Below are 14,186 nucleotides of genomic sequence, written 5' to 3' on the forward strand. Positions count from 1 at the left end.
AGGACAGCAAACACCTGTGACTTCGTGATGGGACCTTTCTAAGGCTTAAGGGGTGCACTTAGGTGACATGTGAATGGCAAGGAGCTAACTGTGGGTACCTGGGTAGACAGCACAGCGAGGTATGAGAAGCTTAACATGTAAACAGTCTTATGTTATTCTTGGAGAGGTGAGAGAAGGCAAGTCTGGTCTGTGTATCTGGCAAGGCTTGGAGACAGGATTTGCTCAACAGCAACGATAATCTAGTACATGTTTGTGCTTCCCAAGGCCAAAAGTTATGGAGCCAGCTAGCTTTGAGATTGTGTCAGAAAAATGAGAAATGTCCACACGAGCAATGATTCAGTATCGCAATGGCAGTGGCATACAAGAGCCTTATTGCTTGTAACATTGTCACTGTAACTGACATTACAGATGACGGTTAGTCTAGATTCAGACTTCATTCAGGATCCACAAGGTTTATTCATATGAAAATTCTCAGTCTTTTATATAAGTGAACATACAAACACAGACACACTAAGGGTATGTTTTTAAAGATACCATTTTTGTGACTGTTCATATTATAAATGAGTCTTTAAATAGGTATTGAATATTAACTGTTTACTTATCAATCTCGTTATACTGCTTATCATTTTGAAAAACAGTTCCTTTCAAAGAGTGCCTTGGTCAGCACTTTATCTAACTTGAACAATCTATCAAATCCTCCTTTAAACAGCAGGGACCTTTTGGCTTGTTTTCTGAGAGACAGCATCTTGCTATGAAGCTAGGCCCCAGCATCCTGACTACAACTAAGGATTACTGGCTCACACCACTAGGCCTGGCTTTTAAATATAGGTATCTTTAAATGTCAACAACGTATGTAAACCCTAGAGCACTGGACATAAAATAGCAACCAGCAACTTGTAAAAATTTTCTTCTTAGATTCACATTTATGCTTGCACAAGAGGTGTCTTCCATCTATTAAGACAGCATTACTAAAAGCAGAAAAAGAAGTTCTCTCTAAAGTACTCTAGCAAAGCCAGTCAAGTCCCAAACTGTACTTCTACAGGCAACTTGTTACATTCACCTGGGTTCCTGGCCCCTTCCACCTCTACAGCTTTGACTGGAACTTCCTTCATGTGAGACAAAACAATTTCAGCAAAATCATACACTATGAAATGAGACATTTGTTGTCTTCTAATTTTAAACCTACCTTATGGGAATGATGTAGGAAAAGAGAAGGAGGAACCGAAAAAGATTACGGTACCATGGACCTGCAAATCCCTGTAAGGTTACCATAACAACAGAAAGAACAACTAAAGCCAGAAATAGCGCCTTTGTCAGCTGATTGAGTTCAAGGTCCAGCAAACCAACCTGAAAAACAACAAAAAAAAGCGCAGCATTAATACACAACTCAAACTGGACCCATCTGTAGTATCCTGACCAGAATACATGAACATGGTGACTTGATAAAATGAAAAGTTTTAATAGTCTTCATAATAATGCAATAAAAAACATTTGATTTTCTCTTGACAAGCCTCTTCGAGAATTAGATACAATTTTTGAAAATGTACTGTAACCTGCAGAGCATTCTCAGGGTAAAACAGTAGACCAGAGCAGACAACTCAACCAGCACAGTTAGCTCCACTGTGTGGGTGATAGGATGATACCAACCATGACAACAAGATCAAGAATTACAAAGCAGGGCACGGGTAGCCTTCTCCACACCCAGCCCTACATCAAAACTCCTCTGTGAGCAAAAAAGTCCATCTTCTGTGGCATGCCAGATCGACAAGCATCCCTGTTGTCACTCTCAAGTATCCCTGCACGTCTTCCACTCAGTTCCAGAGTTCCCCAAGTAAAGGACAGTATGTGTATCTGCCTTTCTGCAAGTCTCCAAAAGAACTTACAAAGAAAGGCCAAGCATGGAGGTCATTTTAGGATTAGAACCTGCTTGATTTATGCAAGTCCTACACTTCTTATTCCTCCAATGTGACATGCAACACTGAAATTCACCCTGGGGATGGATTACTAGCTAGGCACATAAACGTAAGGAAAATTACACCAAAGAAAGCAGTTCCCTTGACTTTGGAAACAGGGAGTAATGATACCCAAACAGCCCTTGCCCTAAAAGTAAAGAGAACACAAACTCAGCTCTTCTGAAATGTGTAACTCCAATTTCGAGCTCTTGCAATTTCTGTGGATGGCTCCTCCCTACTTCACCCACAAAGACCAAGGTACAGTAGAGTGTGTACAGGAGAGGTGTGCTCCTTGAGCTTCTGGTGAGCAGTATGAGAGGGAGGAATGAAGGCACACAGAAGCTGAGGATACTGGAACCTGTCACTCGGACTTGGACTCTGTCCCCTGAGTATATAACCCTGGGCCAGTGGGCCTCCAGTTTCATTACTGTAGAATGAGGAGCCATCGGCACCTCCCTGACAGGACTCAGGGAAAGAGAGTGACATTGTGTGCAGTATCACACAGTGCATCTCTGTAAGTCCAGCAGGCGTGCTGTTTTCACTGTTCTACATTCACCTTTAGAGCCAGTTACTCTTCAGATAATCTGTGTGAATTTGGGGGATAGCCTCGGGAAAAAAAATTATTTACTGTTTTTTACAGGATCTTGCTCTGTAGCTCTGGTTGACCTGGAACTCCCTACACAGACCAAGCTGGCCTCTAATTTGCATTGATCTTCTTGCCTCTAACCTCCCAAATATTGAAAAACAGGCATAAGCCATTACAGCTGGCCCAGCACCAAACTCTTCTATGACATGAAACTATCCATAGCATAAAGGTAGTTGGAGGAGCCAGGTCATTGGGGCACACACATAATACTGGGCATGGTCACAGCCTCTGCCTAACGTGGCCTACTAACAGTGTATAGAACTGAACTGGCTGTATCTGGACTCAGGAGGTGTGAACAGCAGAGAGAGTGCTACCAGGCTAAGCAGCTCTCCGTGTGCCTCAACTTCCCCTGAATCTGGCATAGCTTTTGAAAAAAAGGAAAGAAAATGGGGGAGGGGAGAGAGGGGATTGTGGGAGGGAAAGAAGAAAGGAGAGGAAAGAAATAGGGAGAGAAAAAGGGAGAGGGAAAGAGAGAATATGATTGCCAAAATCTTAATTAGAAAAAAAAAAGCAAACAAAATAAAACTCTAGCTCTTAAATGTACAAGTCTGAGAATTAGCTAAGCTAATATGGTTTATTTTATAGTGTCTTGGAAAATTAGCTTTTCCCACAGTTAATAATTTAGTTTAAATCTCGTTTTGATTAATATTTGCCACAAACTCTTCTGAGACCATGAGAAGCCATTGTTAGAAAGGAAAAAAAAAACTAAGTTTCTCAAAAGTTCATTAAGTACAATTGCAAAGAAAACTAATTAAGCAAGTAATTACATGCCTCCTACACCTTGTGCTAAACTCTAAGGTTATGAAAATGAGTTAATTATGAGAATTCCTTTTTACCTGCAAGAGTCTACTAAGAAAAACAAAATGAACGTTGTTTTTCTTACTATATGTAATGTACTATATGTCTTATGGAAGCTCTTCTTATGGAACCTGGTCTTCTCTGACCAGGTTCATGTCTGAACTACCCTAGCAAACACTACAGAAATAAAAGGGGCATCGCCCAGGACCCAAGAGAACAGCTGGTGCCTGCAGCACACCAGTGCCCCAGGGCTGCAGGGCTGCAGACGGCTCCTCCCTGCATGCCCAACACATCTGCAGCATGCATTCACTTGGGCTCCTCGCCCCGCCATGACCATGCAAGGCTCCTAATCAAGGAAATTTCAAACAAAAACTACATGCCGGATTCACACAGGTGTCACCTCACTTCTTTAGGGACAAACAGGGCATGGCTTGGCACAGAGACTCCTCTGCACATTGCAGCTCATTTCAACAGAAACTCCGTGGACTGAAGACTCCCAGCTTTCCATGTGCTCCAGTTCTCAGCGGCAGATGCACTGCCTTGGAGCCCAGTAAGTCATGTGGGAAGCGCCAGGCTCTTGGGAGCCCTCCCATCTTCAGGTCTTGCACCCGAACAGTGAGGTGACTACTTCCCTAGAGAGCGAGCACTTTGAAAGGAACAGTATTCAAGAGTCCTACTTCCCCTCTTGAGAAGGAGGCCGCCCAGAGCTCAGTGGCTGATTTATCAGCTCATTTAAAAAGCAGCACGAGGACGACGAATACCAGGCGATTTCCGCTCCCTCACTACTACGTAGTTTATGCTTGAATTATTGAGAAAAATAGGGTTTGGGATTAAAATGAAGAAAAATTAAGCCAGGGAAGTAGAGCATGTTTCAAAGCCCAGATCTTTCTGCTGTGACAAAGGCGGTCTAAGTTTCAGGCCTCACTGAGGATCAGATGAAGTCATTATTCATTCAGTCAGGGAAAAAAGACTCAATTACCTCAACCTAAAGATGCTATCAATGAATGCAAAGTGCATATTTTACTCTATTCATCCAAATCCCATTAAAAAGTGAAAGGAATGATTTAATCTGGCCTTCCAGAGTTGGCCTTTTTTTTTGTAATAAAATAAAGAATTACTGTCTTGTGAAATGCATAACCACTACCTCTCACACTCTCCCCTGCATCATAGCAGTGAAAGACCAAAAGCTCGAACAACCTCTGAGAAATGAATACAAAGTTTCCTTTGAAAAAATGCCACATAGAGGATGAAAACACTAAAAGCAGCCCATGCCCAGGATATGCAGATAATTCAAGGCATTAATACCTTTCTAATTGACCAAGACAAATGTAGTTGACTGCCCACCAGTGGCTATCAGCTCTCCCACTCCCTTCAGGCAGAAGAAGGTGACAGTGACAGGCACAGAAGGGTCAGACATCGCCCTCCCTCAGACAACAGGACAGTTGTCCTCATGTTCCTTCAGGGTGCCTTTCCTGCTCTTCCTGGACTGGATGGCAACCCTGACTTGGGTTAATTCTAAGAAAGGGCAGCAGTAAGAAAAGACATTTCCAATACTAGTTTGTTTAAAAAAAAAAAAAAAAAAACAAAGCCATTTTCAATTAGTAATCTTTTTATATTCAATTTCTCTGCAATACTTTTTTAAAAGTTTCTCCATCTAAGGGCTAAGATGGACCCAAAAAGTACTTCAAAGAAAAACTAGTTAACTACAAAATTACAGAATCTATAAAGTGTCACCTTCAGCTTTGATGTGTATTTCCCACATTATTAAAGAAAGTTTTAAACACCTGAACAAGGCAGACCTTCTGTTATGATTGTAAAACCTTTTTTATCCTTAAGATACATGATTAACCACTTGAAGTAATTATGACTGTATGAGAAAAGGTAAATTAAGTGCTCTAGGAGGTAATTTCCAACATTTACTGTAAATTCTTATATTAGTAAAGCAAATTTTCTTCTGCTTGTCATAATATTTGTTTTATCTGAAACAACTGTGATAACAAAATTAAATACGCTACTGGAAATTTTAATCTCCAAGGGAAAATGTGTGCATAATGCCGAAGACAACCACAATGGCTCTGCAAAGGGGCTGTTCTAGGATAATGAACACAATAATTGCCTGTATAATCTAAAATGCTACTAATGGCAACGATCACAAATCCATTTAGCTCCTCTTTAATTTATGTACCAAGTTTTAAATAGCTAATGGTTCTCAGTAAAATAATGGTTTATACCAACAATAAAGGGTAAATACGGTGTTCTCCTGCTTAATCAAGAAAAGATCAGTCAGTTTTTTTTTTAAATGAACACATGGATGAATGAGACTCGGACCTTATCTCTTTAGAACAGTACCATTCCCATCCATCTCCAAGTTAATAGTACCAGCACAGACTAAGTTCCTAAGAAATCAATGTGTACCCCAAACTGGAGCAAGAGCAGTGTGTTATAAAACCTCAGGCCTACCCACTGGTTTTTAAAAGCACCACATGAAATACAGCTCTGAAGCACCAGGAACTACTGGTAACATCATCCTCAGATTAGAAGAATCAAATATTACAGCACTCTTACTAATCCACTAAAATTCACATGAACTCATTCTTTACATGGAAGTATTTCAAAACCACAAAATTTCAAAGAGCCAATTTACACCCCTGAAGAAAACTATATATTTTAATTTGCCCTATGTTTTCCCTGTGAATAAAGTGCAATTTGAAAAAGATATAAGCCCCTGATCAAATGTCTAACTCATCTGAGACTCCACAAACTTGAGTTTATCTTTAAACAAGATGTTTAGGGAGGAAACTCTAACTGTTAATATCTTTTTACTAGCTTTTTTGGGACTAACTATCATCTCTTCATTCAGATTAAGAACACTGATGTAGAACGGCCATGGACCTAACTGGATTCCTATAAAGAAATACTTGTTTTTCAATATCTTTGAAAGAAAGCAGTTTGTACTATCATGTTTAGTCTAATATTAAGAAGAAAGAAAAAAAATTTTAGATCGGCATTTGTATTTAAATAAATGAAAGTTGGACATCACAGCCAATTCCTGAATTGTATATCAATAGCTTCCTATCATAGAGCTTAAACTATTATCGGAAGGTTTTTGTTTTGTTTTGTTTTTTGAAGTTATCACTTCAAAAACTGATATAATGAGTTAGCTTTTTGCCACCTCAAGCTTGTTTACTTACTCATTTTGGGATATGAACTACTAAGTCTTAACTGTCCGCAGCCATGCAGCTGGCCATGCTGATGATGTAGCTGACTATTACTGTTACCGCCCCAGTGATCTGCGAAATAAGAAGGGCTTCTTTGGACCATTATTGTCTATTGGCTCAATAATCTGTGCTTTAAAAGCTCTCTAAATAAGTATCACTGTAACAATGCTTAATATTAAAGTATATTTACCTTAACTTAAAATATCAAACTCTGTATTTATGTAAGACATTCAGGTCTACTATGAAGCAATAATTCATAACCCATGTTCTTATCTACAAATAAAATTTGACTATTCTTCACTCAGAATTTAGGGTTTTATCTTGGCTTTGTTACACAAAATGCTTTTTCACTGTCAATCATATTTAAAAAAGAAAATGGGGGTGGCTTGGGGAGACTGCTAAGCTGGTAAAGTACTTACAGTAAGTGTGAGGCCCTGAACTCAGTCTCTGGCACCCACGTAAAAGCTGGGTGTGTCAGTACACTTCTGTAACCTCCCTGCTGGGAAGGGAGAGGAGGAGAACCTCTGGAATTGTTGGTCAGCAGAGAAGAAGAACCAGTGTGCTCTGGGCTGAGTGAGAAAACTTGCCTCAAAATATAAAGGTGGAAAAATGATGAGGAACAACACTTGACATCAACTTTGGTCTCCACATGTACACGCACGCATGCACGCACGCACACGTGTGTGCTCGCAAACACGAAAAGAGGATCATCGTTGTTTTAGATATAAACGAAAACATACCAGTGTGAGTTTTGGGAACCAAGCAAAGGAGTGAGACTTCTTCCATCACTCAAGGAGAAACACAATCAAGGGACAAAAGGCTTTCCAGTGGGTCTCATGCTGAATGACAAAAGCCCATTTCACCTGATGTGTGGGACAATGCACACTGTAACAAGGCTTCATCACAGCGAATGAGTAACTGCTGGTCCCTGCAGGTACACTCCCTGCTGGCTTGAAGAGCACTGTGGTACCCGTCTTCTCAAAATGCTGGACTTTATACCCTGGCTCTGGCCTTTCCTGACATACTTCATTCATCAAGACCTTCTTCCTAACTTCCAGTAATACCAGAGAGCAGTACAACAGCCAAGCGCATGTGTCCAGGCAGGCATCAAGTCCAGCTACCATGCACGTGACAAGTCTTGGGTCTGCTTCTGAAAAGCTTGTGCTGATTCTGTGTGTTCAAGAGGTATAGCCTGGTCCTGCTGATTGCTGGCTAGCAGCCTTTATTTACATTAAAATCTTCACTGAAATATAATAAAAATGCTAAAAGTCAGCAAATGTTAAGACAATACGATTTTAACATGTTGATATGCTAAAAATTTTTATTTTAAAGAATTATAATTATTTCAAATTTTTCAATTGTGAAACAGCAAAATAGTGTTTAAAACAAAAATAAATAAGGGAAAGGTATAAAAGATCTATCTGCAAGTTTCATTTTTACTTTATATACACAAAGGATACTGAAATCTAGCCCTGGGTAATAAGCCTGCAATTTTCTAAAGTACCTTACTTTGGATCATATTTGACCATAGTTGCAGTACCTTTTCAAGTCAGTAACAAGGAGACTAAATCCTAAGCTTGTTCTCACTCTCACCCCGGTTCTGCGTCTGGAATATACACAGCACCATGTATATTCATGCTGCATGTCATGACCTCATCACGCCCATGTTTGAAGAGGAGGGAGAAGCAAAAGCGAGTCTGTGGCATGGCAAGGCTTTGCCAGCAGAGGGCGCTCCAGGTTGGCACAGAGTCTTCCTCGAATCTGCTCTCCTTTTACAGCATGGCTTACCCCCCAGATCAGCAGACCAGGACATTAGCCACATGGATTTACTTATTTTTGACAACAGAGTTGACCTAAATATCTTCTTATCATGCAGAATTCAGGACAGAATTGATAGGCTTTAACACTCTGGATTATACGGGCGGGAGAGGTCTCTGAATGATAATCTGCCATTATAAGGAAGAAATCCTATTAAAGATCCGAAACCCTTGCCCCGACACACACACAAAATGCTATAATATAGGGTATAAGCCAAGTGCAACTAGAATCTGAAGAATGGGTGAACATCCTGAATATATATATTGATTCTTTTTGTGGTAACAATATAGAAAGCTTTCATTTTTAAATGGTTTTACCAAATCATCCACCAATTAAAAATACTCACTTCAAACAGCTTATGCTATTCACTGATACCACACCTCAGGATTCAGTACCATTCAGTAACTGGTATCTGAGGTCAAGTATTAGTTAGCAATTTAGTTTAACTACACAAAACTTGTAAAGTACATCTAATTCTTACATCTTACATAGATAACATTCTTGTCACAGAGCTTAAATCAGAAGCAGGTTCCCCACCCCACTAATTGACATTTACTGTTATTAATGGTATATGAAGACTTAATAATCTTGAGTTTTCTAGAGCCTTTCTGAATTATTAATAGATTCTATGGTTGCAAATTCACCTAACTGAGTGAAAACTACGTATTACTCTGGAATCCACGCTTTGGCAGCTGTTGAAGGGTACGTGCAAAGTGGCAAAACAAAACAAACAAAAGCCACCTCCCAGTGCTAGGGGTTCATTGGCCAAGGCAGTGAGGCAGAGCTACAGATCTCCTCCAGATTCTAAGAATCAAAGGACAAAGTGTAGTCCCCTTTTTAAAGACAGACGGAATGAATAGTTGTGATGAACAGCATAATGTGTTATTACTACTTCCTTTTTAACTTAAAAATGTGTTATATATAACATGAAAATGAGCGTGTGTGTGTGTGTGTGTGTGTGTGTGTGTGTGTGCGCGCGTGCGCGCGCGCGCGCGCGCACTACACCCAGGTTTATCCTGACTGAGATGGGACACTCAATCCTGGGACACCCTCTCTTTAGATGACCAGTTCATTTAGTCAGGGTTTCACGGCCACATCAGTCAACCCTGGAAATCGGTGCCTTCTTCGGCTTGCTTGGCTTAGCTCCACGATACCTGCTCTGGGAAAACTGTCTTCACTGTTAAGCAGCCCTGCCCCCTTTGGTTTGGTGTGTGTGCGTGTGATAATATGTGGTAGGTTATTTTTCCATCTTAAGTTTATTATTTATTCTGGGATATGAACTACTAAGTCTTAACTGCACCCATGCAGCAGGCCACATGCAATTTATTTTGGCAATTTTGCATGTGTTTTAATAGACATTATTTACCTTTTGAATTTGTTTAAGAAGTAGAACACTAGCCTAATCTTTCCTATCTGGAAAGAGCATGCTGACCCTTGGGCAGCAATGTTCTCACTGAAATGAGAATACACCCAGGCAACGGCAGGTCTAGGCTCAGCAGTCAAAGCACGCCTTCTTTAAGACACAGGGAACTCACCGCTTTTCATTTTGTTCCACTATTCCTAACAATTCAATCTGAAGAAGAGATACTATTGGACACATTTTCATTCTGGAAGGCCTGTGTTCAATGTCTATTTCTTTTTGTAGCAAGTACCTTATTTTAAATACCCTTGGAGGGACAGTCTGTTAGAACATTCTTCAAAGTTACCCCTAAATATTCATTTGAAGATCATGGCTATAAAATATATTACTCAACAGGAAAAAAAATCTTTTATTTTTAAATAGGTTGATCTGAACTCTATCCATCAAGATGTGTTAAGGAAATCACTAAACATATATAGTCAGAGCTTGGAGAGTATGCACTCTAGGTTTCCATAGAATGCCCCTTTTCTCTAGTGGGACCTTGCTAAGGCGTCCGAGGTTGCTAATTAGGAGCCATAGCATTTTAGGAATATCGAGAGGACAACAGAACTCATGAGTGTCTGACTGCGCAATGGCGGGGTGGTAGCTCCTCAAGTTCACAGCTGAAGAATCTGCATACAGCTCTGCTAACACCAGTTTGTGTCATGAAATTCAGAAGAAAGGAAAGGCACGGGATGCAGGAAAACAGCTCAAATGGCTGTCACTGTGCCAAAGGTGGGGTCTGACTCTCCCCTGCTGCCTCTTGGGTGACTGAATGTATGTGATGTATGGACCACTGAAGAAGGTCACCTCCCTGTTCTCCAGGACATCTATCACTACAAAAACCAGAAAGAGTGCTTTACATCAAGAGCCACTCCTTGACTCAAAAGGTCTCTGCCTGAAATGTCACTGGAATAGAACCTAGGAGTACACTTCCAGTTAATTCATTAAGTTTACTGGCAATTAGATATGTATCACCTATTTATAATAACACTAAAAATACATGGAGATATAAAATGCTGGCCAGTGTTTGAAGCACCTCAGAATTACTATCATCTTGAACAACTCTGTCCTGCCATTTTCTGTCCCACCCACACATCAGCTTAAGTAGCTATTAACTAGAAGTTAATAAGAGGTAAACATTTTAATTTTTAAGACAGCACAGCAGAATGGCAGTAACAGAATAGCAGAGAGAGAGAGAAAGAATGGAGGGAAGTTATCATAGCTAACACTAACCGGTTCCTTAGCTTCCAAAATCCATGGACCTCATGTTTTGCATTTTTTTGTTTGTTTTGAAAGGAAAATAGAATTCAGAAGATATGCTGAAAATTTTAAATGATAAGGGTAATATGGTTAAATAAACTTTTCATCTTCCTTAATCACCCTTTTATTATTAAAACTGTCTAAAGCTTTATTGCTAGTATCTTGGCAAATGTAACATTATTTTAAACCATCTAAAATTTTTGTGTTACTTTATGTCTTTACAGACATTTTATGAACCATTTCATACTTAATGGCTTGTAAGCAATCTCAAGAGTTGGGAATTGTGTGAAAAGTTGTTCAGATTGACAGATAAAGTGAAAAGGTCTGTATTAATTTCCAAATAAAGAAATGCATGGCGTGGTATCTCACGATGATTATACTCTAAAGTACCAATTAGAACGCATCAGAAACTAGAGCAAGTTGACACTCTACAATAAAGCAAATAATTTCCAGTTGGAGGGGCAGAAAATGTTAATATGCAATGTTCAAGACTACAAGAATCTTTGTAAAAGGAAGTAGCTAATAAGGTTTAATGATGCATGTCAGGAAGCCACAGTATGTAGGGAAACACAGCTGGCTTCATTTTGTAAACTATTTGATATACACATCTTTCTCGTTCACGATTATCAGCTGTGCCAGTGCCACAGGGGACAGTTTAGACTTCAAATCGGGATATTCTTCTTGTTTTCTAAATTACACGTAAAATACATTAATATAATATGGCTCTATAGGCTAGTGCCCTGTCGAAAGCTTATCAGCTTAGGGAAGAGGATTAAAGAAGCCTTCTGGAAAATGTGCACAAACTATCCTGCCGGCCTAAAGAGGCTACTAAGTACCAGAACCATTTAAAACACATCATAGCACAGACAGAACCACCAGGATGCAGGAAATTCATCACTTTCATAAAACGCTCACCAAGTCTCACACCTTAGGTATTAAAATATAAACTGACCTAAAATGCTTCTGCTAGTTTGATCCCCTTTTCTCTTTTAGGGGTGCATCTGCAAGTGTACAAGGAACCTCCCTCCAAAAGGCAAGTGTCTTGTTCCCAGAATCTCAGTTATGAGGGACCGCAATGTGCAGGTGACAGCAATTAGCAGCAGATGACAGAAGCACTTTGAATTTGTACCAGATGGCAGCAAAGGGTCACTGGAAGCCAGCAACCCTTCCACAAGGAAACCCTTGTGTTAGGCAACCATCAAACTCAAAAGCTCTTAGAAACAAATTAATTATTCAACCACCAGAAGACAACTGCTAGGTCACAGCACCAATATCAAAATGCTGTTAAAGCACTTGGAGCGCACTTATTTGAAATGTAATTACACATATTAGCTGTTAAAAACAAGCATGCCACATAATGACGTAAAGGTTGCCCTAAACTAAAAGAGCTAAAATTCTAGTAATTAGTGAATTGTCTTATGGCAAACTAGAGTCAACAGGTCCTAATTCTAGATGCTGCTGCTCCTGGCTGAACCCCAGGACAGCCCAGTTCTAAGGAGAGTCTCCTGAGACCTCCGCACCTTAGCTGAGAGCAAAGGTAAGAACAGCGATAGACGCCACTGCTCAGGATAAAGGACTGATCAGAGCAGACACTGCTCTGCAAGGTTTGAAAGATCGAGGACATACTCTCAAATCTGAGAGGCCATTGGCAAAGGCTTCCTGCCCAGAAGGAAAACATGGTCTACTTTAACTGGTTGGGAACACAAGAGAGGAGAGGCACAGACTACATTAACAGCCCATTATATGAGGAGACCCTGAGCAACATGCATCATCATGTTATGGAGATGACTCCAGATGGATCTGTACTAAGCAGGGACAGCAGCATTGCACAGTGCTGTGGTCTCTAAGAAGCCTGGTCCCTGGTCACATTCTACATAAAACAATGCCAGGTGATCAGAGAGCTTACTGAGCAGGGCATTTCAGTAAGGGAGTGTCTTCAGGACCTGGGTCAGGAGACCCTTACAGTCATAAAAGGAAAAGACTGACCCATTGATCACATTAGAATTAAGGCGGTGGCTCATCCCAAGGAAAAGAAGGTTACAAACCCCATAGTAGTAGAATGGTGACCTAAAAGCCCACACAGTGCTTGCCTTCAGATGAACAGAGAAATCCTACACAACTGTAGAAGATGATTAAGACTCATAGCGAGATGGGCAAAAGATGGTCTAGATAAACCCTAAGCCAGGAAACTCACACACTAGGTGTATTCATGTCATTGACTTGCAATAATGTAAATACAACACACATATTACTGTACAAAAGAAGTCAAAAACAAAAGAATGCATGTTTAACTCCATCTTTAAAATCTTAAAAATAAGCCAAAATAATTAGTACTTTAGATGGAAGGATGGGAGTCACCTTGGGAAAAGATAACAGAATGATTCTCTATAGCCTTATATCTGATGGTTATTTTAAGTTCATTTAAAATATTTTTGCACATCTGTGTTAAGTCAACAAAAAATTAAAAATCAAATCAAGATATATTGCCTTTTCTTGCTAGCAAAATTCAAGTGTCATTCAGAAGTTTTCTAGCATGGCTTATTATGTGCATCGTTACAGCATAAGAGTGCTGGTCATGTGACATGTGGTGGAAGCTTAGAGGACACTAAATAAGGGCAAATCTGGATTTAATGTCCTAACACCTGCAAAGTAAAGAGTAGTTCTGAAACTAGAAAGTATAAAGCTGACAGTATAATTTATGAAATATGAGGTTATAATAGCAGATACTTTCACAGAATCTGAATGCTTTATACATATAGCTCTATGTTGTCATCTGCGACAATAAACTGTACATTGTCAGTTTATCACACTGCCCAAGCTGCAGACTATGCAACGGTGGAGATGACAGTAAAAATTAGATGACTAAAAATATTTAGCTAAGAAAGAAGTTCAGTGATGCCACCACAGCTTCAAGATGGTGGGTAAATTAAAACTAAGAGATCAGGAGAGAAGCATTGGGAGAAGACAGGTTGAAGGAACCTAAATTTCTGTTAATAAGATGTTAATAAATTTATAAACTATGAATACTTTATTTTATGGAGCTTAAAAATATGGATCCTGGGGGCTAGAGAGATGGCTCAGTGGTCAAGAGC

At 39.8% G+C, this 14,186-nt stretch overlaps 1 protein-coding gene across 6 annotated transcripts in view; it reads right to left on the reverse strand.

Moving 5' to 3' along the window:
• The window catches only part of Atp9b (ATPase phospholipid transporting 9B (putative)), a 242,264-nt gene that overhangs the window by 93,859 nt on the left and 134,219 nt on the right, over positions 1 to 14,186 (reverse strand). For all 6 annotated transcript variants that reach the window (XM_052742665.1, XM_052742667.1, XM_052742669.1 and 3 more), the window contains one exon: positions 1,187 to 1,347. In XM_052742665.1, coding sequence (XP_052598625.1) covers positions 1,187 to 1,347 — 161 coding nt within the window. The remainder of the gene's footprint in view (positions 1 to 1,186; positions 1,348 to 14,186) is intronic.

The sequence above is a fragment of the Peromyscus californicus genome, unplaced genomic scaffold (genome assembly GCF_007827085.1).
Source record: "Peromyscus californicus insignis strain IS unplaced genomic scaffold, ASM782708v3 Scaffold_17__1_contigs__length_78620276, whole genome shotgun sequence".
NCBI lineage: Eukaryota > Metazoa > Chordata > Mammalia > Rodentia > Cricetidae > Peromyscus > Peromyscus californicus.